This window comes from Saccoglossus kowalevskii, chromosome 3 (genome assembly GCF_978046115.1).
Source record: "Saccoglossus kowalevskii chromosome 3, keSacKowa6.1, whole genome shotgun sequence".
Classification (NCBI taxonomy): domain Eukaryota; kingdom Metazoa; phylum Hemichordata; class Enteropneusta; family Harrimaniidae; genus Saccoglossus; species Saccoglossus kowalevskii.
The window spans coordinates 10,915,500-10,941,533 of record NC_140643.1 but is presented as its reverse complement, the minus strand read 5'-3'; the positions used below and the strand labels follow the sequence as shown (position 1 = coordinate 10,941,533).

Here is a 26,034-nt window from a genome sequence, read left to right as displayed (position 1 = left end):
CTTGATTTGCTATTTGATTTTAACAACTTTTAATTTTTGTTTAACTTTGGAGACACAGCTTAACGTTTTAGCGTGGTGTATTGAATAATTTGGATTTGACATGTGGTTGATTTGTTTGTCCGTCACATAACATCCATTCATTACAAGTCGTCACAGTGAAACATCAGAATATACTAGTATGTTTCAATATACGCTAATTAGTTAGTGAGAGAACAGCCACAAATTTCCATATCCGTCAGGAAACCAACCAAGAGTGCTCCATAAAAACACCGTGACTAAGAAATGATTAAGACAGCCGCACACCTCGTCTGTAAAAATAGAAAATGACCCGCGAGTCTTTGTTATATATTGTACATTTCTGTGTTATATACTGTACATTTTAACAGACGTAATGGACTTTCCATTGTCATTGTCACTGTGAAATTGTTATTATTTGTTTATTTCACACGAAGTATATGATTTGTTTCTAATCTAACCAAAATTTAGATTTATTATGGTGTGCCATTGACCTCTGAACCTTGTCCTCCCAATTTACTGCGCATGTTCTTTTCAACGTTTAATCAGACCACGTTTCACGTTTCACATGTACAAGTAAAAAAGAAGCGGAACGTAATTTGTTACTGTGACTCGATCTCTTTAACGGCACAGTTCAATTAGAATAAAATGAATTTCTTCTTGTCATTCATTTCTATATGAGTTGACTCAAATGAAAGGATGTTTCAATCGGGGTGTCAGCAAGTTGACAATGGTGTGTCGCTCAAAAGCTAAAAAATGACTGTTTTGGACTGTTTTTAGTTTGAAAAAAATCTTGTCTGAATTCGGCTCAAAAAACTGTCTGGCCCAAGAGAAAGCAACATAGCGAGTATTTATATATTGTCAAGATTTTTCAAGTAATTCCAGATTATTGTTATGTCTTTATATTCGACTTCCGCGAAAAAAACATGTTATCTTCTCTAACGAAGGACGTTGTGGGGTTCACTGACCTTACACCAAACGTTCACCCATAAACTGATAAATACTCATATTTCAGTAGGTTTGATGTGCGGAATAAAACCTGACATGATTGCTGTAAGTAGCCACTAAGATGATAGCGAAATCCGCATTAAATTTTCAATGCAGAAATTGACGACCACCCACTGACAGAACAGTAGAGTTCCATCAAAAGTATTTCTCCGTTAAAGGGCGGTATAGGTCGCGCCACGCATGCGCGAGATATATGAGCCTCACGTACAAAATGTAAACAAAGACGACGACTTTGACTGTAGCGTAGATCAACGAGTACAAACTGAGACGTTACCGACGGTAATTAGTGCACGTCGCGCCAAAGTCAAACCTCATACTTTCGGTTTCTATTAGAATAACTGATTGGATTGTGGGAAAATCAATGTTTCTCAACACAAATGTCCCACATGCGCAGCGCGATGACTACCGCCCTTTAACCACATACGAGTGACTAATCTCATGCCGGCAATCACACAAATGTTGAAAGCAACAAAATGCAATCGGATACAAAATAAGCGACACGACAATCGAAAGCAGAGCACAGCCAATAACACAATGTTCAAATATAATAAAGGTATACCTAAGGCCCGGTACATATGCACAATTATGTACATACACAATTGGAGAATGGGTTTTCACTAGAAAAAGTCGATAATAACATTTTTGATGAAAAATTACGGAATAAAATCTTTAAAAATAGATAATTGAAGATATCGTCTCTATCAAATCTCATAATAGAAGTCCACCAAAGGAACATATATACCAACTATAAAAGTAAATTAGTTAGCGGTTTTCAGGAAGATGTCTTTAAGAGGGCAGTGGTCGTTCTGCCGCCCCTTATCTTCGACGACAGAGGAGCTAAAATATCAAATGACAAATAAGGGTTGTTGTCCAGTAAACCCGCCTCCACCGACAATTCTTCACCAACGTACGTGGACCCGGTATTGTTCTAACCCTTCCGGCAATTGGTATTTGTAAAATTCCATTATTGTTAAACTTAATACGTCACAACCGCAAACACCTTTTCGACAGCATTGGCATTTATATTCTACTGTGAGTTGTACAATTGCCGAGTAAACATGCTATGAGACTCGGATATCAAATACCAATTGCACATTGTTCGTGCCTCGTGGTTGTCAGTCATGCGATAGAACTGCCGGTTATGTTGAAATGGGAGATATAGGCGAGAGTACACGAAGTGAAGATACAATTCAACAGAACTGAAGTGGGAGTACGTGAGACAGCATCTTTACACAGCATTAACATCTCAAGTACATTCTTTAGAAAGATATATCACATTTGTCGGCTGTGAGTGACTATGCGAACCATTCGGGTGACACTAAACGTACTAGTGTTTAGGCGTACTTGACTTTTTTGAGCATTTATCAAGATGGTTTCAGAGTTGAATTCTGCTTCAGTCTTTTAGTGTACTTGAGTTTGAGGTATCACCATGGCAATGATACGCACACATAATTGGAACAAAGCGCCATCGCGTCAATAACACATATTTTTCTGCGGAAACAAAAAAGGAAATGATTCAACTATCAGGATGCAAATACTTAGTCCGCGATAAGTCGGGTCATAATAGCAACTCGCTGCGGAAAATTAGTGTGTGTGAACTATGCTAGAACAGCCACGAATTTTCATTTCCGACAAGCAACCGACATAAGTGCTCCATAAATTTAGTTCTCAAGAAATCACCGTGATCAAAAGATGATTACAACAGCTGCACTCCTCGTACGTAAAAATAGATAAATTACGAGACTTTTTTGGCCAGTTGAGGATATTCTGGCAAAAATTAAAACAGTTAGCTGGTATAATGGGCCGTAATGGACGAAGCGTACTTTGCGTTCCATTTATCTAGTTCTCCATTCAGTGCGTGGATGGAACATTTGCGAGTTGTCTCAGATCGTTTAGGGCGCAGCCTTACATTGAATAATCTAATAAAATGTGAGGGGTTCATTTCATACGAATGGTTGTCCAAGAGGAGGGCTTGGTCTCTTAAGTTCTCGAAGAAAATGAATAAGATATTGGATGTTTTCGAAAATGCACATTTCCCACAAGATGGGTGATTAGTAACTATTTTGGCAAATAACACAAAACTTGAGGATGCGTTATGGTATAACCTTTGGTATACGTATTCGATGTAACTTTTTACATATCGCTGACCGTGACAAAAAAAAAACGTCAACGCTATTATGTACATAAAACATCCTGTTGATCTGACTGTTGTTCATTTTTCTCTTCAAAGTTTGCTCTTTTTAAAGGACTTTGTTTATGAGTTCGCCATCAATCATTTGCATTTGACAGCTAGTTGATAAACATTGACAAGAAGCAATCACCTCTAGTACCCTGAACGATTAAATAAACGGTATTGTCCAACTGTTGCCTTACGTTGTGCACTGCCCGGAACGTGGTATAATAGTTAGCGTGGCTGTCACGCATCGGAAAGATTGCGGTTTTAATATCCGTTGAACTGTGTTCTATGTACATGTATATCACAATGATTTGGGAGAATTGTGTCCTGTCGGCTCGGAGCAATTGTTGACGAATTTGATTGGCTGTGGTCATGGCGACGCGTTCGATGTGGGTCTCTTGTGACGTATACAGCGCGTTAAAAAGATTGTTCGAACGACATCTTAACATGTCATTTAATTCAAAAGTAAAAGTACGATTACACAAAATTATAAACTCAAATTATGGACGCGTGTGTTCAAGTACTAAGCGGACAGTCACTACCATACCCATGTTACACGTCACGTACCTATTCTTGCATATTTATAACTAAATTTGCATATTAACTATTTCGACATAGTTCATTTGTCCATGGTAAACAAGCAGTGTAATTACTTTCGACACCCCGATATACAATTGATTCAAAGTCGTGTAATAATTTTCATTTGTTCTTCTCCAAAGATTAAGATCAAATGCAAATCAGAGTCGTTTAAAGAATCTAATATTCCGAAGTCTTTAATGAGATGTCCTCTATATATGAAAAACAATTGTCATATCGTACTCGAATAAATAAAAGTTATGGGAGGATTCTCATGAAATTTGCAGAAGTTTCCCTTGAGACTTAAACAGGCAAACGGTAGAGATTTGGTTACCACGGAAACACCAATTTCTGGGTTGATTTTTCATTCATAACTTAGAATTTGATGGATTTTCTCGAAACTTTCAGGAGAAGTTACCGTGGCACAAGTCACAATATTAATATATCCTTAGAGATGTGAACCTTGTCGCTATGGTAACATGGTCATTTTTATTATTTATAACTCAACAAATTATGGATATCGATGGATCCTCATGAAATTTTCATGCGGGATTGCCCTTGACACGGAACAACTGTTTCTGATTACAATGGGAACCATTTTGAGAATAACTTTTTTTTTACTTGTAATTCAAAAAGTACTAATAGGTAGATTCTCATGACATTCCGACTCATGACAACATGACATGACAACAAGCAAGAGATTGATTGAGATTTGCTTCTCTTCATTGTCATTAAACGATTATTTATTGCCAGATAATCCAAACAGTTAGAACCAATTTTCTTATGTCTTTAGGAGGCGGTTGTAGGAACATCTAGACCCAGTTAATATGGAGATATGGACATTTTTAAAGGATCTTCACTATTACCAGACAGGGTTGACTGTATAAATTATTGAAGATTCAATTGGGTCTTACTTTACAGACAGTAGTTAGAAGCTTATGTAAATATGATGAATGTGTTTCGTTATAATAAGACATAATAAGTTTAAGGTATTAGTGAGGATAATAAATTACATCTGTGACAGACGTTTGTGTTTTCTTAGTGCCTTCTACAGGTAGTACTGTTTTTGAACGCTTAGGCAATCAGGGTAAAGGTTAGGAGTATCAGATGCTTTCATACCTGCGACATTTGCTCGCCTTCGCCTTGACATCAAATCATTCAGTTGTTGTCGGCACTTTAAACAGACAGTATTTTGTAATCAGCGATAACCTAATTATCTTTATAAGACGATTTCGGAAAATTGGACGTTCTGTTATACAGTGTGACACAATCAAAGGGAAGAGGCTATACGACTCGTAGAGATGATCTAGTGTTATGGGTATATATATATATATATAACAATATATTCAATTTAAAATGATCACAATACGTCGTACCTACGATATTACACACATTATTTAACAACGAATAATGCTGCAGTGTGCGATCGTGAAAATTATACTAGGAGGCGAAACCTCATATCGGCCAAGAAGGGGATATGTCAAATTAAGGTATGCACAGCGGGATTCGCTCTCTAGACATATGTCACGTACTAGGTGGCGAAACCTCATATCGGTCTAGGAGGGAATATGTCAAGGTAGGGGGTATACAGCGGGATTCGCTCTCTAGACATATGTCACGTACTAGGTGGCGAAACCTCATATCGGTCTAGGAGGGAATATGTCAAGGTAGGGGGTATACAGCGGGATTCGCTCTCTAGGTATATGTCACGTACTAGGTGGCGAAACTTCATATCGGTCTAGGAAGGGATATGTCAAGATAAGGGGTATACAGCGGGATTCGCTCTCTAGACATATGTCACGTACTAGGTGGCGAAACTTCATATCGGTCTAGGAGGGGATATGTCAAGATAAGGGGTATACAGCGGGCTTCGCTATCTAGACATATGTCACGTGCTAGGTGGCGAAACTTCATATCGGTCTAGGAGGAGATATGTCAAGATAAGGGGTATACAGCGGGATTCGCTCTCTAGACATATGTCACGTGCTAGGTGGCGAAACTTCATATCGGTCTAGGAGGGGATATGTCAAGATAAGGGGTATACAGCGGGATTCGCTCTCTAGGTATATGTCACGTACTAGGTGGCGAAACTTCATATCGGTCTAGGAGGGAATATGTCAAGGTAGGGGGTATACAGCGGGATTCGCTCTCTAGGTATATGTCACGTACTAGGTGGCGAAACTTCATATCGGTCTAGGAGGGGATATGTCAAGATAAGGGGTATACAGCGGGCTTCGCTATCTAGACATATGTCACGTACTAGGTGGCGAAACCTCATATCGGTCTAGGAGGGGATATGTCAAGGTAGGGTATACAGCGGGATTCGCTCTCTAGGTATATATCACGTACTAGGAGGCAAAACCTCATATTGGTCTAGGAGGGGATATGTCACGGTAGGGGGTATACAGCGGGATTCGCTTTCTAGGCATACGTCACGTACTAGGTGGCGAAACCTCATATCAGTCTAGAAGGGGATATGTCAAGTTAGGGGGAATACATCGAGATTCTCTCTCTAGGTATATGTAACGTACTAGGTGGCGAAACCTCATATTGGTCTAGAAGGGGATATGTCAAGATATGGGTATACAGCGAGATTTGCTCCCTAGACATATGTCACGTACTAGGTGGCGAAACCTCATATCAGTCTAGAAGGGGATATGTCAAGTTAGGGGGAATACATCGAGATTCTCTCTCTAGGTATATGTCACGTACTAGGTGGCGAAACCTCATATTGGTTTAGGAGGGGATATGTCAAGATAGGGGTATACAGCGGATTTTCGCTCTCTAGACAAATATCACGCACTAGGTGGCGAAACTTCATATCGGTCTAGGAGGGGATATGTCAAGATAAGGGGTATACAGCGGGCTTCGCTATCTAGACATATGTCACGTACTTGGTGGCGAAACCTCATATCAGTCTAGGAGGCAATATGTCAAGGTAGGGGTATACAGCGGGATTCGCTCTCTAGACATATGTCACGTACTAGGTGGCAAAACCTCATATCGGTCCATGAGGAGATATGTCAAGGTAGGGGGTATACAGCGAGATTCGCTCCCTAGACATATGTCACGTACAGGCGTTTTCGATTTATAATAAATCTGATCTTTACGACCGGAATACTTTGACAAATTAACTCGATCAAATCCTTCAAGTTCATATATAGTTCTGAGATGGTGTACAACCCCGTTTGAAAATAATTACATGTTCCGCTTGGTGTTTGCTCATCGATAGCCGAACGTATACTTTGAAGTATGGTTTCTGCAATCGGTGGGTGGGTGCTTAAACTATATAATGTGAATATGGAATTCCCTTTATATATCAACTCCTATCTAGCCTTCAGATTGGCACGCACAGGAACACTACAAAGTAACACGCACCATTACAATTCCACATGCTCAGTTGTTTCGGTGACGTCACCGGAAGAAATGAAAGATTAATCAACTTCGTGTTGGTACTGAAGTCATTAACAGTGTCCCACCCATCATTCAATTCCAGCAAAACATCACTTACCATTCAATCAGGAACTTGTGAAATGAATACAAAAGGTTTCTTACTGCCAATTTAACATCAAACAGTGTAGCGGCACATACTACCTGTAAGCATGGATTCATTTTATTGCATAGATGTGTCGAAAGATGACCTGCAATCGTGTGTCATTTGGAATCGTCTACTTCGTGGTGTCACGCAGGAGAAAGCGTTATACATTACAACAAACCGGTTCGCTGAAATGAAACTATTTATATTGGGGAAACGCAACATAGCGTTAAAAAAATACGACTAGCGGAATTCGTAACCAGTCATGTACAGCAAAGAAGTTGCCTGGACTGGTGAACTTTGCCCTTAATTCAGCAAACGTCTTGCAGTGAAACTCCGTCAACGCCACTGATTGGTCTGCGTATCACCAGTACGCTGCCTTAGAACAGTCGTGCGATTATATAGCTTGGTTTGTATACATCAAATATACGTACCGGCGATATGAATTCCAAGCCACACGACGTGTGTGTCAGGAAAGACGCGGAGAACAATCAGGTGCACTTTGTCGGCAGCAACAACCAAACCGGTTGGTTTGTGTCGAAACCGCTGGCTGTGGTGGTAGCTCTACTTCTGCTACTGCTCGTCATCGGTGCAGTGCTGGTTGCCTACTTCATTCCAACATGCTCACAGGAAACACGTGGGGCTTCGCGGACTGCAATTCCGAGCACGCCGTCACCAACCGACGAAGATATATTGGGAGAAAAGGAGTATTTTGGGGGACGTCTATCAGATGTTATTAACCCACTTAATTACTGGGTGCAATTGACAGTATTTCTGGACGATGAAGACGGGGAAAAGCAGCTTACCTTCGACGGTGAACTCCATTTTACTTTCGTTTGCACCGAAGTCACATCGTCTCTCACATTGCACAAGGATATGCTGGCAATTCATATAGACACACTATCCTTAAAGACGGATGACTTGACCAATGAACTAGAAATAATTGACGTACGAGAAGAGGAACGCTATCATTTTTTCATTATTGAAATTGAAACCTCACTAGAAGTTGGTCAAAAATACACCTTAAGTCTGATGTATAACGGCACATTGAACCAGGAATATCTGGGGTTTTATTACGTAACATACGAGGTGGACCATCAAATACGGTAGGTGGTGTTCTTGTTTGAAATGTATATCAGAGCTAATCATCTGACTCTTACACTTACCAACCTTGTCATTGTGTAAACTTATCATGAAACTTTTCATAACATAAAGTCCCCATATTGTTTGTAAACATACCATTATCAAATTGCATATGCGATGCGCCGAGTTGATGATAGTGCCGTTATGGTTTCTGTGATATTATTTTTCAAAATGTCACGTAATACAAACAATTGAGACGTATCAGTAAATGTGTATAATGTTTGTATAAGTGTAACGGCTCTAGGTGTTTCCTGGCCAGTCGTAGAACACGGCCCGGGGTATTTCTCACGAATGGCCTTGAAATACAACTAGAGCGCTGTCGTGGGATACAGACTCGGCGATATGCCGCCATCTCCATGTACTTTGGCTATAACCCATCGTGAGGTGGGTTCAAACAGCGTAAACAAGGATCTAACTCATACGGGAACAACCCTGATCCCGTGGCTCGTTTATGCATCGTTTCAAAACACAAACAGCGTGTACCTGTCACATCAACACTCAAATTACAGCGATATACTGAATTTAAGGCCACCAACCGACACTTAAAATATTAATTATTGTACCACCAACGGAGGATTAATGATCTACGATTCAACTTCATTGCATTTCTCGTATGAGTAGTATTTCATGATGATGGAACTTGAGAATTTATATAATGTCGTAGGTATCTCTCAACATTCAAGTCGAATTCACAAGATATTTACACTTTTTGCGTTACACTAAATATGTACCACTTTTTATTTTATACATTCCTTGTTTTCAGAGAACAGCCAATAACATAGAAAGTCAAGGTGCCTTCTGAACTGTGCTCCATCAGCCATGCGCATAGTATGTTTAGGTAATACGTATGTTCAATGTCAAAGTCGTCAATGTCAACCAACGTTCGGTTAATCGCGACGCCGGGGGGAAGTTTGAGTCATGAATATGCGCCATCACTCACGTGCGTGTAAAGTACAATCTAGCGAACCACATATCAGTCGTAGGGCTCATCTGGTTTGAACTGGCAACTCGTTGTATTTTGTGGTCCCTGTTGTCACAGTGTTTCGGGGGACTGAAATTAAATTAAATGAAATGAGGTTGCAGTTGAGATTGAGCACTTGAATAATATTATTGAAACCCCCGGAACGATTTATTTTCTTGACTGAGTAGGGTGCCTGGGAATCTATGAAACCATGCAGTTATTCATGAATTTTAAAGGTGTGTTGTTGGTTTGTCTGAGAGACGAGCCGACTGAGCACTTGGCATGTGCGCTCCTGATTGATGCAGTGGAGCGTGGCAAGGTCACGCTGCCGCACTTTAGGCTAGTATTTTTCGGTTCAACACTGACAACAAAAACGCCAATCCATTTTCCAGACTATTAAAATAAACATCTTGCTTGTGTTAAAATGCAACTCCTTCTGAGAGCCTTTAAGATTAAGATGCATGTGTGTTCGGTATTACAAAGCTAAAACGCTTTAAGTTGTCACTGATATCGAGAAACGGACATAATTCGATATTTGAATGCATTCGTAGAGTTAACAGTTATCAAGAGATTAGTTCACCAATCCTCAAATAAAAAAAAATGCACAGAAATTAATTTATATGAGAAAAGACCACAAAGTGAAATTTCGGTTGTTCTAACGTTTTTTCTAAATGATCACATTTTCAATTAGCGATATCGATCCCAAAAAGCCCTCCACGCATTTATAAAGTACGAAGTATAATATGTGGTGGTAAGCACAGTTTTCGCGATAATCCATGGGTGATTATATATTGCCGTCAATATGTATTTATCTGGCGTAATGTTTCGAAAAAAATTTCCATCACATTAAACATTTTGCCACACAAACTGAAACTGTAAAACTCAAAATATTCAAGTTAACATCATTAGGTGGAAATTGAATCAACTTCTGTGGAATACGTTGAACTATTCATTTGCTAACCACCTAAAAATGAATTAAATTCGGGATGCCCACACTGTTACCACAGCCCAGCACGTCTCTATACGCCGCCCGCGGTACGCTGGCACACTCACAATGCTATCAGAGCGGTCTGTTCACAACGAACATGTACATCACTTAGCATTGCTATAAATAACGAATAAATTTGTCAGATATGTCTGTGATAAAACGAGACGTGTAATGCGATATGCTATACTACATAGTATAAACAACATAATCATCAACACGCCGCGCTCAGAAAACATGACACATTAACCAAACTGCCTTGACACTCGTTTACAAACTTGTAAATCACGCGTGTGTGCGTTATCATATATTTTTTGTGTAAGTGAACGCATTCACTAATGAGAAATGTTTCCGAACGATACGACGGTGTCACCAGAATGCAAAAGCTGACCGCAGATGACATGATTCCTTTTAATAGGCGTATCAATCACGCGCACAACACGACCTCTAAGTTACAGCTTATCTAACTTGAATTCTTGGGATGATATGATGGCCAGTCTTGTTTAAAGTTTACTCTAATTAAACATGTAACATGCTATTTATACAACGAGTGAGGAACGAGTGAGTGGTCATACAAGGTACAAGGCCTATTCACAAAGAATTCTAAACATGTAATTCTCATATGTGATGACAGTTAAGCCAGAGACTACGTACACAACGAATCATTTCAAATGTGGAGTTTATCTCAACATGGTCTCGACTTGCTGAAATATATTTGTATGAAGAAAAAAAAACACGAAACATTGTCGAAATAATACAATAAGTTAAAAGTATAGTCTAGTTATATTAATAGATTGACAGCACCTGACTGCTATGTAATGCAGTCATAACCATCACAACTAAAACAAAATATTATGAAATAAAAATTCTATAAACACATTATAGAATTGTGATATTTTAAATATTGATAGTTATCCCTGTCAATCAAAAATTGTATAAAATGTTATTTGAGTACTAGTATACGTTGCGATGATAAACATAATTATCCGCATAATACAACTTGTACTGGGGGGGGTGACAGTTGCGATACAACTATTGTGATCTACGGTATCACAGGAATCCTGACCTCTTTTGTCACGTTTCAACACACCAACAAGAAGCATGCGTTATAGACTATATGGGATTATTTTAACAGTATACAACTATCGGCAGTAATCTCTGTTTGTTATAAGGTCGTGTGAATGCAGTGAAATGTCATGCTGTGGGTTGAGTCGACCTTTCTGTTGCTACTAGCGAAAGCGTGCTATTCGAATTGACACATTGGTGATGGGAGTGATGCCGGCCCACATACCACAGTCGCAAAAGCACTTACTGATAGACGGTTACTCGCTGAGGAGGTGTTGGATCGTATCATGGAGGTATTCCATGATCGTATATGCATATTGAATGAATGTAAATTACATCGCGATGTTGTTGTTTTTTGCTTTTCGGGTCAAAACGATATATCAATATATTGCGCGTCCTGGAGATACGATGCATTGAAAAGCTATTTAATTCAAGAGAGATTATCTTCTCGAATCCGCTCTAAGACTTATGGTCACCACAATGGATTTCTACCGTAAGGCGCGAAGACGAATCGATCTGATCCGCTCGTGCCTATCGAAACTTTTTTTGCATTGTTAATAACAAAGAAGTTTTGATAAAACACATGAACTGCCCCGGATTCTTGACTGCCTGGTGTATTAAAAGGAAGGGAATCCCAATTATTTATTCAATACTGTGTCGGGAAAAGGCTTTTGTTCGCCAGAACTTTAATTTAAAAGCCTAGTCAAGTAGTATTTTTCCGACAGTGTTCCATTGAGACGTTAGTATGCAACTAGCCGTCACGGGCCGGATCGCAACCAGACCGTGGACAAATTTGGTACATAGTGCGTGACGTTGTTTTTTTCCCAATAGCAAATATTCAACTTCAAATCGATCATTAATACTTTATAGTTTCCTCCCAGGTATATAGCAGGTACTCAGCTGCAAACCGTTTTCGCTCGTCGCATGTTCCCCTGCCTCGATGAGCCCAAATTCAAGGCCGTGTTCACCATAGCTGTAAGGCACCGCAGAAGGAGGCAAGCATACAGCAACATGCGAATCGCCAGAGAAGAAAACCACGAAAACGACTGGAAGACATCATATTTCGAACCTTCCCCTGTCATGTCAACCTATTTGGTAGCAATAGTTGTTGCTGATCTCGAGTGCAAGGCGTCAGTAACCGCCAGAGATATTGATGTGAGTTTACACAAACGTCATGCTCATTAACATAAAATGCGATATGAAATAATTATTACTAGTACTATATTTGAAATTCGCATGTTACACAATGTCACGTGAGAGAATGTATGAAATCTGAACATTGGTGTATATTTTAGGGTAATATTTATGTAAAACAGTCGTCGCCTTGTGTTCTATATGAGACCCATATATACGACGTACATAACGCGCGTACAACGGAATGCGAACTCTGTGACTATTGTAACGTTTAAAAGTTATCTCTCATCCTTGATTTGCAGCTAAGAGTGTGTTCCATCCCGGAGAAAATACACACCGTGGACTACTCTTTGAATATAGGCAGTCAACTGATGACGTACTTCGATGATATATTTGGTTTGCCGTACTACGACATGGCGGATAAAATGGGTAAGTGCTATTAAAAGGAAATTGTACTTATAATTTCATCAAATTCATGACATGACGTCATACATGGCATGTATAGCGCGAGTACAAGCGGCCGTGGAAAGTCCGATGGAGTCGCATGGACTGATAAAATACGTCTTGTCATTCAAGAACCGTATTCAGGGATCGTTCGTTCGTTCAATGAAATAAATACTCGCACGAGCTAGTAGATTTAGTTCTACTCCTTGCAGAGTTGCCTGCGGCAAGTCACCAACTCTTGCTGGGCAGTGTATATATTTCAGATCAGCCACGGACCCGAAGTATATTCAAACACAACGAGAATTCTAGTTACTATGCACATCTTTAAATGCGAACCCGCCAATCACATGACCTTTATCTATACTTTGCGCCAATCATAAAATTAACCTTAAATTATGTAATTAAATAAATAAAAATAACAAAATCGACTAGACTTCTCCTGTAAATTCGCCGTGACGTCATATATCTGTTCATACAATTTACCTTGTTTTATTTCTCAAAATATTAAAAAGCTCATAACGATGCGTACTTCAATCTACAGATATGGTAGCAATTCCAGATCAGAAAGGAGCTATGGAAAACTTGGGTTTGATAATATATGGCGAGTCTACTTTGCTATACGACAGTGCAATTCATACCAATTCTGACCTTCAATTGACTGCTGTAATAGTAGTGCACGAGATCGCTCATCAGGTACTGTTATGTTCATAATACACCACATCTGAACTATATGTAGTAAGGGGGCAAGACGTTGTCAGATGTAATTATGGCCCCTCCAAACATTATAATGTTTGGAGGGGCCATAATTACATCTGACAACGACAACTTGCATTATTATTATTATTATTATTATTATTATTATTATTATTATTATTATTATTATTATTATTATTATTATTATTATTATTATTATTATTATTATTATCAGTATTATTTTCAGTATTATTATCAGTATTATTATCAGTATTATTATTCCTAATCTACACACGCACCTACTCTTTTTATATGTATATTCGAGTACATCGGCTTACGGTCCCGGAAATTTACTTTCCGGGAAATGTACTTTTTTCGGTCAATCACATTTCCATACATTGACGTATGTCATATAAATACCCCTATGTGAACGCTTACAGTATTTCCATTCTTCTATCATGTCTCCTCAGTGGTTTGGTAACACCGTTACATGTAGCTGGTGGTCTGATCTGTGGCTCAATGAAGGATTTGCGCGTTATTTTGAAGGCATAGGACTGGAACACGTGGAACAAGATTGGCGGGTAAGATCCTGGTAGCCCGGTCTCAACATAATCGATATAGTTACATGCTTGGATTTTCAATAGGTCGGGCTTTTAAATATTACCCTCTCCCCCGCATCTACAAAGAAGCATTTAGTATCTACACAGTTTCGATTTACTCACCTTTGATTTATTTTCTACACTGATCACCCGGTAATGGACGACCTTTTTGTTTTGCATTCCCCCAGGCGTGGTACTCGTACAAACCGGCCATTGTGCGTTTCACAGGTGTTAACACATGTTTTCAACATCCAATACTCAAAGAAACATTTGAATTAATACGAAATGTACACAGTATTACTTGTTCTTTAAATTCCAGACATTACAAGTGCAGCGAGAGGCAATAGTAAACGACCACTGCTAAGTTGATATTAAATAAATACATTAACAGAAATCATTTGTTGCAGTATCTGGAGCAGCTATACCCAGTGGACACCATTTACCCGGCCATGGACGCTGACAGCAAATCAGTTACGTCTCATCCGATCATCGTTCCGTCGGTTGGATGGCCGGAAGAAGCGGAAGGAATGTTTGATGCCAGCATCACGTATAGTAAGGTACAGTGGAATTACCATAACTAAGATAGATCATCATGGTGCCAAATTATTAACCCACCCCGTGTGATCATGTCATTTAATATCGGTCAAATTTGCTTCTCTCTTAGGGAGGCTGCATCAGTACAATGATGGAGAGCTTTCTTGGAAGAGAAACTTATTTCACTGCATTACGGATATATTTAGATAAATATCAATATACAGATACAATAACAGACCAGCTGATGGAAGTACTCTCGCAGGTAAGTTACGTGACGAATCACTTGAGTTGAGCACAGTGATAGAGGGACTGTGAGTTGAGCAATGTAGTGTCAACTAATTTGCATACTAGTACAGTTTAAACATACAAGACAATCAATTTTAACATGTGATATGGGCAACTCAGCTGAGTATTTTTTTGTTTGTTTTATTTTCCAAATTTGTATGTGTTTATTATAACATTTTTTGGCAAAATAAAACAATACGCATGATCGTTGAATTCACAGTACTTAACAATAATCCGGAGCGCATGCGTATTTGCGTTAATTATTATTTAATCAAACGTGTTTTGTGCCGCCAAATCAACGTTTTATTCAATATGTATACCCAAAAGACCACAGTCAAAAAACAAATACAATTATTTATATGACGTCATCGTCAAAAACAAGTTTACAGAATTCAAATGTAACATCGATACATCAAAACGCTTCGATACAAAACGTTTTATACAATTTATGTCGAGTATGTTGTATCATATTTGTGGGATATACTCATCAAACTGCAAACATGTTACCATGACTATTTGAGCCTCGAATTTTTCACTTTAATATAAACGGTTCATATCAGGTCGGAAGTAGTCCGAAATACAATATCTATAGAGTTAAAAGAGGTGGTCACATGACGTCAAAAGTGATCTGCATTTTATTCATAATTTAATGCACCAGGCTAATGCCGGCAATGGCGATAGGAGCATGAAAGAACTTATGGATCCATGGCTACGCCAGGCTGGTTATCCTGTTGTCGACGTCACAAGGACAGGTAGTAGAACCTTCCACGCCGATCAAGAGATATTCTTTCAGTACAAAAATGACAAACCCGACAGAAGACATCCTCATATGGGGTGAGTATTACAGTGATAGTAATTCACGGCATAAGTGCTAAATCTACTCGTTGTTACAGTGACCACTGCGAGGTACATGGTCATTTTTAAGTTGTCAGATAAATGTCCATAAATCAAGCGACATAATTCATTTCTGTTACTCGACGCGTGCCCCCCCCCCTGTTCAATGCAATTCAAAGAAAATACCAATTTAGTGTTAATCTTTGCAGCTATAAGTGGCATATTCCGTTAATCTATACATATCAAGCAAACAGTCAAAGTCAACGTTTATTGTGGATGAACCTAGAACCGAGTGAGTACAATATTTTTTTTTACTACTCATATATATTCGTGTATTCATATATATTAGCAGAGGTACATTACTTGGGGTTTGCAACTACGGTGGAATGGTACCAAGATCCCGTTACAATCTCGCTCTCGCATAAGCGTTCCAACTCAGAAAAATGCGAATGCGCATGCCCGAGGTAACTAGGATACTGGGATGTCCAGGTGGATCAAAATAGCTGCCCACGATATGACGGATTACGAGAACTATATTTTCTGTACATTTTCGATGTATTACATTTGTCACTATGATAGTGACAAGAAAAGTTTCATTTTTTTCATTACAAACCTTGAACATTGATATATATCATGTCAGAAGGTCGTAGCCTCAGTCTCGCTATCTACGAGAAGAGACTTGAATGGGATCTTGACATGATGTCACCACACAGTACTATGCAAGTTGCAAACCCCAAGTAATGTACCTCTGATATTAGTTATTTTCTACTACAACTGATACATGATCACAAAACTTGATATAAACTTCCATTCTTCATATTTAGTTGATTTCGAATTGCCGAGCGACTCCACGAAACACGACTGGATACTGGTTAACATAGACCAGAAGGGATACTACCGAGTAAACTACGATCTAGACAACTGGAACAAACTTGCACAACAGCTTTTAGACGACCACACGGTGAGAACAAATAAATAAATCAACATTCGCTTACAATTCGTACAAAATTGTGTAACATTCAATTCTATTAATTTAAAAACGTGTAATCATATGTTTCCAATAACAGGTGTTCTCGGCTCGTACAAGAGGTGCACTGATCGCCGATGCCTTAAATCTGGCTAAGGCGCAGCGGCTCGGTGCAGTTGTCGCGTTAAAACTGATGCAATATTTGGTCACAGAAAGAGACTTTTTACCATGGTATACTGTATCAAGGTACATAGAGTACACGAAAGACATGCTTGGAAGAACATCGACATACTGGTTTTTTCAGGTAGGTGCCCATACGTACGCCCCAGAATATAAGAAAAAATTATTCAGATAGCATACATTCCCAATCGTAGAATTTACCTAATATTGTTGGGCTCAGGAATATCAGCAATACGTACTCACTTGTCGAATGACATCGCAAATAATGATTCCAAATCATCCACTGTTTAATTTCACTAGAAATTTATGAGTGACCTGTCTACACCCCGACACGCTGAGCTTGGTTGGGATTTATATCAAGGCACTCACCTGGAAACGTAAGTGCAGTTATAAATCGTAGTGATATATACAGAACGCACTGTGTCTATTTTGAACTTAGTTGACGACCTAGTTATTTCAAAGAGTTTCCGACACGCATCGTACTGTTTGTGCAATTATTTTGAAAATGAAGTATAGGTAGTAGTATAATTTGAGTGGAATAATGGTTTTCAAATAAATCATACAAACAGTCTTTAAATGCATCCATGCTGCGTTCTTCTAATGTTATTTTTTTGTTTGAAACTTTTTTCCATCAAGAAAAAGCTTTCCAACACGCTAGGTGATTATGTATATGTGAGCTTAGACATTCAAGGTCATTCAAGGTCACAACAAAACCACTCGAATTAATTGCAAATAAAACACGTCAAATAATTGTATGCCCTATACATTTTGGAGGACGGTACATTGGTGTACGCCTGTACGTTCCTACAATTTGACGTTGCTAATAGATTTCATTCAACGCTTGAATAACAATGTGTTAATTAAATCAGACACAAGTAAAAGGTTGACGCCTAAATCTCAGAGACGAATATATTCCGCTAGTGGAAACATTACAACAAATTTATCATAAAAACAAACAATTAGCAAAAGTAGGTGAAGAAAAATATTTTGCACATTTCATGGGCCATGTACAGATTACAAGTAACTAGAAGTGCTTTACCAGTTTAATTTGAACAAGGATCTTATAATTAACTAAAATGCAAGTTTCATCCTACACGAATAAAGTCGAGATGTGAAAATGGTTTGTTTGAATACTGTTAATCTCCTATATCATGATATACAGGTGACTCATTGTTTAACTTTACTTCTTCCATAGTCATAGTAGACTGGATGCACTAACGTTGGCGTGTCAGTTCGACAGCCCCGTATGTATTGAGAATGCCAAGTACCACTGGAATCTTTGGAAACAAGACCCCGACAACTACGAGTAGGCTAATATTTGTATATTTTCGTATTAGCGTGATATTTACCATTTTAATATAGATAGTTTGTGACAATTTGCTGTTGGTATACATTGATCAATGTACGATTTTTCCCCTCAGAATTCGCATAGAAATACAATATATTGTATTCTGTATTTCAATACGATACGGCGGGCCTCAAGAATGGAACTTCGCGTTTGAAAGGCTGAAAATTGACAGCGAAAACGCCGATACTTTACTGGAAGCTCTTGCGTGTAGTACGGAACCTTGGACGTTGCAAAGGTACTGCCTCACAATCCGTACAATTGTGCACCAACTCCAGGGAAATACAGTATACAAATTTTCACCGAAACTCCGACCAATTTTGAGCACATATTGCCCATGATGGTAATAGCATATGACTATTATCTGCGGTGGATTTTGAGTCGCCCAAACAATCGTCTTAAGTTATTTCCTGGGGCCGTAGGTCGAAAGACATTTAAAATTGTGTATGAAAAGATATGTACCTCACAGTTACATGTAATTATATGATCATATTGTCGATTTCTGATCTTTCCTAAGAAGCTATTTTATTGGTGATGATACATTACTCTGCATTCAGACACAGACGCATTGTACTCGTGATTGCTTTAACTTAAAACGTGGAAGTCGTGGCGCTGCGCATGTGCGACATTTGTGTTGATAAACATTGATTTTTCCACAATCCAAAGCGCTCTTCAAATGGAAATCACAAGTATGAGGTTTGACCTGGGCGCGATTCGCACTGATTACCGCCGGTGACTCCTTGATACCTTCGAATAACATAAAGATTACCTAATTAAAGCTTGGAAACGTCTCAGTTCGTACTCGTTGATCTACGCAACAGTCAAAGTCGGCATCTTTGTTTATATGAGACCCATATATCTCGCACATGCGCAGCGCGACGACTACCGCACTTTAAATTATTTGTCTATAAATGTAGAAAAGAATTAACAAACAAACATACGTTACAAACTAAATTTATGTTTAGCAAATAGAAATTTAGTATTTTTTTTAATCAGCAACAGATGATTATGAAAACTTTACTATACTTGTTTCAGGTATCTTGAATATTCCTTATACTCAGACGAGCTGTTATGGACATTGCCATATATTAGAAGAAGTTCTGGACTAGGATTATCAGTAGCTTTTGATTTTATCGTGAACCGATTTGACGAGATATATAACAGGTACAAACAATGATTCTAGCAATGCCTCTTACACAGAAAAAAATGTAACGTTTAAAAAAAATACAATATTTCTTCGTCGTTCAAAGACACACATGTGTTGTTTGTATTGTGTTGTATTATTCACGTTGCTCGTTGTTGGGCGTTGTTGATAATGTTGTTATTTGTGTGGTATTGTTGATAATGTTGTTATTTGTGTGGCATTGTTGATAATGTTGTTATTATCGGTGGGTGTTGATAATGTTGTTATTATTGGTAGGTGTTGATAATGTTGTTATTATTGGTATTGTTGATAATGTTGTTATTTGTGTGGCATTGTTGATAATGTTGTTATTATTGGTGGGTGTTGATAATGTTGTTATTATCGGTGGGTGTTGATAATGTTGTTATTATTGGTGGGTGTTGATAATGTTGTTATTATCGGTGGGTGTTGATAATGTTGTTATTATTGGTGGGTGTTGATAATGTTGTTATTATTGGTGGGTGTTGATAATGTTGTTATTATTGGTGGGTGTTGATAATGTTGTTATTATTGGTGGGTGTTGATAATGTTGTTATTATTGGTGGGTGTTGATAATGTTGTTATTATCGGTGGGTGTTGATAATGTTGTTATTATCGGTGGGTGTTGATAATGTTGTTATTATTGGTGGGTGTTGATAATGTTGTTATTATTGGTGGGTGTTGATAATGTTGTTATTATCGGTGGGTGTTGATAATGTTGATATTATTGGTGGGTGTTGATAATGTTGTTATTATCGGTGGGTGTTGATAATGTTGTTATTATTGGTGGGTGTTGATAATGTTGTTATTATTGGTGGGTGTTGATAATGTTGTTATTATCGGTGGGTGTTGATAATGTTGTTATTATTGGTGGGTGTTGATAATGTTGTTATTATCGGTGGGTGTTGATAATGTTGTTATTATTGGTGGGTGTTGATAATGTTGTTATTATTGGTGGGTGTTGATAATGTTGTTATTATTGGTGGGTGTTGATAATGTTGTTATTATTGGTGGGTGTTGATAATGTTGTTATTATTGGTGGGTGTTGATAATGTTGTTATTATCGGTGGGTGTTGATAATGTTGTTATTATTGGTGGGTGTTGATAATGTTGTTATTATCGGTGGGTGTTGATAATGTTGTTATTATTGGTGGGTGTTGATAATGTTGTTATTATCGGTGGGTGTTGATAATGTTGTTATTATCGGTGGGTGTTGATAATGTTGTTATTATCGGTGGGTGTTGATAATGTTGTTATTATTGGTGGGTGTTGATAATGTTGTTATTATTGGTGGGTGTTGATAATGTTGTTATTATTGGTGGGTGTTGATAATGTTGTTATTATCGGTGGGTGTTGATAATGTTGTTATTATTGGTGGGTGTTGATAATGTTGTTATTATTGGTGGGTGTTGATAATGTTGTTATTATTGGTGGGTGTTGATAATGTCGTTATTATTGGTGGGTGTTGATAATGTTGTTATTATCGGTGGGTGTTGATAATGTTGTTATTATCGGTGGGTGTTGATAATGTCGTTATTATCGGTGGGTGTTGATAATGTTGTTATTATCGGTGGGTGTTGATAATGTTGTTATTATCGGTGGGTGTTGATAATGTTGTTATTATTGGTGGGTGTTGATAATGTTGTTATTATCGGTGGGTGTTGATAATGTTGTTATTATCGGTGGGTGTTGATAATGTTGTTATTATTGGTGGGTGTTGATAATGTTGTTATTATCGGTGGGTGTTGATAATGTTGTTATTATCGGTGGGTGTTGATAATGTTGTTATTATCGGTGGGTGTTGATAATGTTGTTATTATCGGTGGGTGTTGATAATGTTGTTATTATCGGTGGGTGTTGATAATGTTGTTATTATTGGTGGGTGTTGATAATGTTGTTATTATTGGTGGGTGTTGATAATGTTGTTATTATTGGTGGGTGTTGATAATGTTGTTATTATCGGTGGGTGTTGATAATGTTGTTATTATTGGTGGGTGTTGATAATGTTGTTATTATCGGTGGGTGTTGATAATGTTGTTATTATTGGTGGGTGTTGATAATGTTGTTATTATCGGTGGGTGTTGATAATGTTGTTATTATTGGTGGGTGTTGATAATGTTGTTATTATCGGTGGGTGTTGATAATGTTGTTATTATTGGTGGGTGTTGATAATGTTGTTATTATCGGTGGGTGTTGATAATGTTGTTATTATTGGTGGGTGTTGATAATGTTGTTATTATCGGTGGGTGTTGATAATGTTGTTATTATCGGTGGGTGTTGATAATGTTGTTATTATTGGTGGGTGTTGATAATGTTGTTATTATCGGTGGGTGTTGATAATGTTGTTATTATTGGTGGGTGTTGATAATGTTGTTATTATTGGTGGGTGTTGATAATGTTGTTATTATTGGTGGGTGTTGATAATGTTGTTATTATCGGTGGGTGTTGATAATGTTGTTATTATTGGTGGGTGTTGATAATGTTGTTATTATCGGTGGGTGTTGATAATGTTGTTATTATTGGTGGGTGTTGATAATGTTGTTATTATTGGTGGGTGTTGATAATGTTGTTATTATTGGTGGGTGTTGATAATGTTGTTATTATTGGTGGGTGTTGATAATGTTGTTATTATTGGTGGGTGTTGATAATGTTGTTATTATCGGTGGGTGTTGATAATGTTGTTATTATTGGTGGGTGTTGATAATGTTGTTATTATCGGTGGGTGTTGATAATGTTGTTATTATTGGTGGGTGTTGATAATGTTGTTATTATCGGTGGGTGTTGATAATGTTGTTATTATTGGTGGGTGTTGATAATGATGTTATTATTGGCGGGTGTTGATAATGATGTTATTATTGGCGGGTGTTGACAATGTTGTCATTATTGGTGGTGTTGATAGTGATGTTATTATTGTTGGGTGTTGATAATGTTGATATTATTGGTGGGTGTTGATAATGTTGTTATTATTGGTATTGTTGATAATGTTGTTATTTGCGTGGTATTGTTGATAATGTTGTTATTATTGTTGGGTGTTGATAATGTTGATATTATTGGTGGGTGTTGATAATGTTGATATTATTGGTATTGTTGATAATGTTGTTATTTGTGTGGCATTGTTGATAATGTTGTCATTATTGGCGGGTGTTGATAATGATGATGTGGGATGTTTATTTTGTCTGTGTTTGCTTATCACAGATACAACGACACCACGTTTTATATGTTGTTTGGAGTGGCGAATTATTTGAACTCAGAGGCAGATATAAAGCGGGTAAGTTAAACATGTCTGGTTTTTAAAAATATTAAATGTGGAAATTTGGGTCATGAGCATGATTTAAAACGGCAAATACAACTTGAACATACAAAACATATTCCATAAGACAAGCGCTCTCGCAATGAAGTTTTTATTTGTTGCAAATCGACGTAGTTACAATGTACATCAGTGAACGCCATCATGTTCAAATACATAACTATATGCTGTTGTATGTAGTGCTCGTTATTTAGTGTTAGTGTATTTCTCTAAAAAAACCTTTTTGATATACGGACGGCAGCGAATCCCAAAATATATATATATATATATACGTTCTGAATGACCTTTCTGCCACTGAAACAAGTGTTGCGACACTAGAGGGCGCGATATAAGATACTTTCATTACGACATAACTTCTTCACTGCAGCTGACCGGACATGGAAACCCCACATAGTACGGTTTAGCTCAGTCATTCCACACAAACTAGTAGATGCACAGTAAAATGTGTTCATTTTTTATTACAAATCGATGTTAAATCATACATTTTCATGTTACAGTTGGAATCGTTTCGTCAGCTTTCCCAAGACCATGGGCTTGAAAAAGCGTTTCACAAAACATTGGAAGTCATACAAACCAACATAGAATGGATGGATAAAAATCACAAAGACATTCACGATTGGCTGGTGGAGAACACGCAACAAAACGCCGGTAATCAGTTTATCAGCACAACACAGAGCTGAAAACAGGATATAGTTTTACACAGTACATATGATATTAAATTTTAAGTTGTTTTTAGATCGCCCCTATGCCCATATCGGCCTGATCGTATCCAATATAAATACCGACACAATATATTAATTCAAAATCTGGTACGAAAGGTTGGTTCTGCTTTATTTTTAGATAAAGGTGCTTACTAGTTGTACTAGTTGACAAGAAACGTGGATGTGATATGAATACCTCAATGTGTAGCAATGTAGTACGAAGCTCTTACGCTTTGTTTTCCATTTCGTAAACCTCAAATAACAGCATTATTTATTGAAAGTGCACTATCTTGCCGTAGGTGGCACACTTACCATGAACATTTAAGTTGAAACACGCAGCCAATGAAAAGTTCTGATTATAGTGCATGTAAACATCGCAGTATCTTGTGTTTGAACATGCAGTCTTGCACAGAACGTTGATTATTTGTATGTAGTTTGTAAATATAAATACACCGGCCATTGAGTGTAGATATATTGACGTTTTAGGAAACAGATCATTCTGTTTGTATATTTCCAGCCATTGAAATGTACTGGTATCATTTTAAAATATGGTCGTCACTTGCGCATGCGCGGGAAATGAGTCCTAAGCGACGAAAACAACGCACGCTAAAAACGCAAAGGCTCACGGCTAGACGCTTGTTTGTAAACAACGACAGGTTATTGCTGTTTGCCGCATGTGCATGCGACGACTCTTCTGTCTTAATATATTGAAGATAATATTTGGTAATCGTAGTCCTAACTAACTATTAAAAATAGCTAGACGTTTCGAGCAATGGCTCTTTATCGATAGCATAGAAGCAAGTGTGATAACGTACAGGTAGAACATAGGAACGTAAGAACGCGCATGAACTATAAGTTAGAATCACAAAAAATTCCACAGTAGAACAAATAACGCGCCTTAGGTAGTGAGCTCAACAAATGAGTTGAACTGTTTGTTAATACCATGGGGTTCTTTAGTTCCAAGGCGGAATATAGTTTCCTCCTCGACACGCCTGAGCTGATTTTCGTTGCCATTGAGGAGACAAGTTCTACGTTTCCACTAATGCCTACTACTGCCTGGCGCCGTGACACTAATTTAAGGAGGTTATTGGTGCATACAGGTGAAAGGGGAGACCCTGAGAAATATGGTTCTGTCCCGTGTAATCGTCCTAGGTGTAATACTTGTCCTTTTATTACAGACACTAATCGTATATTTGGTCCCAAGGGAGATGTTGAGGTCAAATATCCGTTCAGTTGTATCACTATGAATGTTGTATATTGCATTTCATGTATTAGATGCGGTAAACTTTATATTGGTTCTACAGTTCGTCGACTGGGTGATCGGTTTGCTGAGCATCTACGGCAAACTAGACAGAAAAATCGTTATTATCCGGTTTCACTTCATTTTAATTCTAGTGGACATAATATTACAGATATGTCTATTTCTGGTGTATGTGTTGTCAATGGCAACGAAAATCAGCTCAGGCGTGTCGAGGAGGAAACTATATTCCGCCTTGGAACTAAAGAACCCCATGGTATTAACAAACAGTTCAACTCATTTGTTGAGCTCACTACCTAAGGCGCGTTATTTGTTCTACTGTGGAATTTTTTGTGATTCTAACTTATAGTTCATGCGCGTTCTTACGTTCCTATGTTCTACCTGTACGTTATCACACTTGCTTCTATGCTATCGATAAAGAGCCATTGCTCGAAACGTCTAGCTATTTTTAATAGTTAGTTAGGACTACGATTACCAAATATTATCTTCAATATATCATACTTATCAGTCCAAGCAGCGTTTATTTATTTATAATCTTCTGTCTTAAAGCGGGAGGGTCATCACCAGCGCACGCGCGGGAATTGAGTCCCAAGCGACGATAACAAAACACGCTAAAAGGCACGCAAAGGCTCATGGGTAGACGCTTGTTTGTAAACAATGACATGCTATGACCATCTGACGCATGCGCAGGTAACGACTCCCCCGCTTTAAGTATGTATGTATGGGCAACTTTACTACCAACCACGGAAGCACAAATACCCTAGGGATATCAGTGTCAGACCTCACTGTCACGAATATCTGTAATTCAACTTCATGGTTTCAAAATTGTGGGTGACAAAAATCACGCCTTTCGTGAAACCAAACTAAATATACAGTGTTAAGTGGGTGTCTACTATACATATCATTCTGATATATGTGTGTTCAGTTTCTCTTAATGTAATTAATAAAGAAACAAAGAATCAGTTATATAATAGTGGAATGTCCCACTCTGACTACGAGAGACCCGCGAGGATTGGCGGTTGATGTAAACAACACCACTGTCAGTAAATATCGCAAATGATTGCACTATAACTCAGAATTATACTATTTTGTATGTATGTAAGATCAATTTACTATTTTGTAATACT

At 38.0% G+C, this 26,034-nt stretch overlaps 1 protein-coding gene across 1 annotated transcript; it reads left to right on the top strand.

The window, feature by feature from the left end:
• The first annotated feature begins 7,688 nt into the window (after nt 1-7,688).
• LOC102805723 (aminopeptidase N-like) lies at nt 7,689-25,135 on the top strand. Its single transcript, XM_006815624.3, has 17 exons — nt 7,689-8,416; nt 12,346-12,619; nt 12,901-13,027; nt 13,584-13,735; nt 14,206-14,316; nt 14,742-14,891; nt 14,999-15,130; nt 15,812-15,987; nt 16,197-16,279; nt 16,812-16,948; nt 17,055-17,258; nt 17,435-17,511; nt 18,330-18,440; nt 18,556-18,717; nt 19,515-19,643; nt 22,837-22,909; nt 23,446-25,135. Exons 1-17 carry the CDS (start codon nt 7,752-7,754, stop codon nt 23,626-23,628), a joined length of 2,946 nt encoding a protein of 981 aa, XP_006815687.1. The 5' UTR covers nt 7,689-7,751; the 3' UTR covers nt 23,629-25,135.
• Nucleotides 25,136-26,034: the final 899 nt, after the last annotated feature.